General features: G+C 33.1%; 1 protein-coding gene across 1 annotated transcript; it reads right to left on the reverse strand.

Moving 5' to 3' along the window:
* Window positions 1-1387: 1387 nt before the first annotated feature.
* Window positions 1388-3182, reverse strand: LOC137819730 (uncharacterized). Its single transcript, XM_068623684.2, has 2 exons — window positions 2698-3182; window positions 1388-2090 (listed from the first exon to the last, which is right to left on the reverse strand). Exons 1-2 carry the CDS (start codon window positions 3010-3012, stop codon window positions 1674-1676), a joined length of 732 nt encoding a protein of 243 aa, XP_068479785.2. The 5' UTR covers window positions 3013-3182; the 3' UTR covers window positions 1388-1673.
* Between the last annotated feature and the right edge of the window lie 278 nt (window positions 3183-3460).

Below are 3460 nucleotides of genomic sequence, written 5' to 3' on the forward strand. Positions count from 1 at the left end.
AAATAATTTCGGATTAAGCAATCCAAATATGAAAGACATTAATTTTGGATTAAACAATCTAAAAGTTAAAATGCATTCTAGATTAGACAATTGAAACGTTGAACAACATTGAAAATAAACAATTCTAAATTGTATAATATAGAACGAAACAACTAAATTTTTAACTTTCAGTAATTTAAAATTTTTTCAGATCACTCAATTCAAAATCTTCTGCATGAAGAGATATTTTTGACATTTCTCACACTCCAAAGAAATGTAGAAAGAAACTATGGAAAGGTTTTTGCTTCCTACACCCCTTATAATTACTAACTGCAACCCATACTAGAAAAAGACTAAAATACCCTTCCTTGCACCACGCCACTATTGCCACCATTGTTCTTGTCATCGCTACCACTTACACCTACGTTATCCATCGTGATGCACTCTTTAAGAGAAAGAAGAGAGAAAGTTGTTACGTAAAACTCGTTCAAGAAGCTATCATTTATGTTTTCGAAAGCTTGTTCCAGAATGTATTTCATTTGTTTTGGAAAGCTCATTATATAAAACTTGTTTTGGTAATGGTGCAGTTAAAGATTATGGGGTTACAAGAAGAAAAAGCCTTGAGAAATGAGAGTTTTGGTGAGAGGTTGAGTAGAGCCTGCAAAAGCCCTTTTTCTTGGTTTCCCAATTGATACACTTTACAAGCTTATGACTGTTTCTTCCTGCACCTCCTTAGGTTCTTCTGCCACCCCCATAGAGTAGCTTTCGGATTATGTAATCTGGACACGCATTTGAAAAAAGACTTCCGAATTATGTAATCTGGAAGCTAAAAAAGACTTCTGGATTACATAATCCGGAAACTAATCATGCATCTAAAAAAAGACTTCTGGATTATAAAATTTTGAAGCTAATTAATTATTAGAAAAAAACTTCTGAATTACGTAATTCGAAATATTACAGAGGAATATTTTTGAGGGGTATTTTTGAAAATATGAAAGTGTATGGAGGTGGGAGAAGAATACATGGAGGTGCAGGAAGAAACAGCCCAAGCTTATCTAGACCTATTCTTACCCAACCAAGAGTTGATAAAGTTTTGCATTTATTGCAATGAAGTCTCAAAAAATTAAAAAAAATAGCAGTGTTATTTCTGTATTGGATATGAATACTTGCAGTATATTTTAGGGGCTTTTGCTTCCTAAACCCCTATGATTACTAACTATACCCCTACAAGAAAAAACCTAAAATACCCTCCTTCGTGCACCGTGCTGCCTCGTGGTTTACTTTGTGGGTGACAAAGTAAACTTTTCCAAATACAATTTATTTACATATTTTAGTAATTTTTTAAAATTATATACATTTTAATAATTAACCTGCAAAATTATCTAGTAAAAATTTATGAAGATGCTCCTACAAACTATGTACATATTTTCCACATCAACACAAGATTTAAAGCAATTCTACATTTGTGCAGTATCTCATGGTATTTAGTCAACCAAATTCTGGACAACACTGTGGTAACATCAGCAATATCTCAGATGAATTTGAAGCCAAAAAAGTTGGTTGATGCATCAAGTCCAAGTTGCAAGCTCTACCTTGGGGGATCATACATTCAATCATGCATTACCAATTCACAATGTCATCATCCCCCAGAAACTTCTTTTTATCAAAATGAAAATGAACTTTGAGTTTTTCTCTCAGTCTTTCTGGTTGTCCTTGTTTTGTTCATTGATGAATAAAGAAAACAAGACAACAAGAACACCTCCAAGAACTGAAACTCTTTTCCAATCAGCACCTGAGGAAGAGGCAAAAGAATCAACTATTCCCAAACTCAGCAAGCCAATGAAGAAGAGGTAAACATTTTTCCTGGTTTTGCCACTACCACTGTTTTCTGTGTTCACCTCTTCGATCTTTTCCACCTTCTCCTTGGGTTTTTTTTCTTTATCATCAAGTGCCTTCTCTCCAAGGTTCTTGAAGAATAGCCCTTCGTTTCGGTTCTTCTCCATTTGGCCCTCAAACTCCTCTATTTTCTTTTCACTCTCCTCAATCTCTACTCTGTTAAGTTCACTAGATTCCTCAAATGCTAGCATCTCACTCTCTATGTTTGCTGTTATCTGTTCATCACAAATGAATGTAAAAGGGTCATTCTTTAAGTAATTTTCACTTTCATATATATTCTGCAGCATGCAGATTGAATTATGCAGTATTACTGAGATCTCTTGTTTCGTTTCAGATTTCAATTCTGTAATCAGATTATTAACTGATATTTTCCTTTGCAAGGATTTTATTATATAAGATAGATACTAGTGAAATATCTAATTAAAAAAATATTTATTAGATTTTTAATTATTGTAGAATTTCTAACACAATTTTAAAAAAAATAATACATTATTTGTGTTTTTATGTCATGCATTTTAAAAATATATAAATATATGTTTTTAGAAATTATAAATATAGTGTCCGTATTTCAGTTTCTACGTACATCATAACTAAAAAATATTAAAGACTGTAGACAATGAAGAGTAAAAATCATTAAAATAATATATATAAACAAGATTAAAACTAATTATTTTCAAGTATAGAAGCTAAAAACAATAACATTGGATTATAAAAACTAAATAAACTCAAACTTAATCTGGAAAACTGAATCTAATGGTGAGCAAGAAGAAGAAAACATTATGAAGTTTTGAAGAAAACGTGAAGAAGTTGAAGAAGACATACTCTGGCACCAGCTTCATCCAACTCTTTGAGTGCATCTTCTCCGATCTTGTCGAACTCAGCCTTGGCCTCTTCGCCGAACTGCGACAAATACGCAGACCTCTCATCAAGAAAATCGGTGAGGCGAACCTTCTGCGTCTGAAGCATGGCGATTTGTGCCAGAAGCTCTTGGCTCTTCGCATCTCCTTCCGCCGGAGAACCCTCGGAATCGGACTCCTTCGACCTGCAAACGCACCACACGGAACCTCTCACGTTGTGCGGTGGCGCGTGGTGGAACGCGTGCAAGGAAGCGTGAACAATGGGCTTGAGAGCAATCATGTTTTCATGCCTCTGTGAGAGTTTGCGTTATCTTTTAAGGGAATAATAAACAGTTATGCTTCTTGTGTCTATTTTTTATTTCGGTTTTCGGTGAAGGTTTGGATAAGGGATGAGTGCTTTTGCTTTTCATTGGAAATTTGTGACTTTTATTTTATTTGCTTGTTTTTCATTTTGACAAACTCCCACTATAACCTATTTAATATATGAAAAATATTATTTTTATAATTATGTATACTAATAGATGGCTTACGAGAAGAGGGAGAGAGAAGGTAAGATAAGAAAAATTTATATTTGAAATTTAAAATATTATGTTACATTCTTAGTTTTTTATAAGTGGTTTACATTACTTATAATTTTAATTAAAAATAATTTAGTGTAAAATCATTATAATGTGATTCGTCTAAAAGATGATGATTCAACTCAACAATGGATATATAAGATGTGAGTA

This window comes from Phaseolus vulgaris, chromosome 10 (genome assembly GCF_051622355.1).
Source record: "Phaseolus vulgaris cultivar YP4 chromosome 10, ASM5162235v1, whole genome shotgun sequence".
Lineage (NCBI taxonomy): Eukaryota > Viridiplantae > Streptophyta > Magnoliopsida > Fabales > Fabaceae > Phaseolus > Phaseolus vulgaris.

Excerpts from the sequence above, each read along its gene's own strand:
- LOC137819730 (XM_068623684.2), bottom strand. The coding sequence starts at position 3,012 with ATGATTGCTCTCAAGCCCATTGTTCACGCTTCCTTGCACGCGTTCCAC. Across the intron at positions 2,091-2,697 it reads TGGATGAAGCTGGTGCCAGA|ATAACAGCAAACATAGAGAG; the intron begins GTATGTCTTCTT and ends TGTGATGAACAG.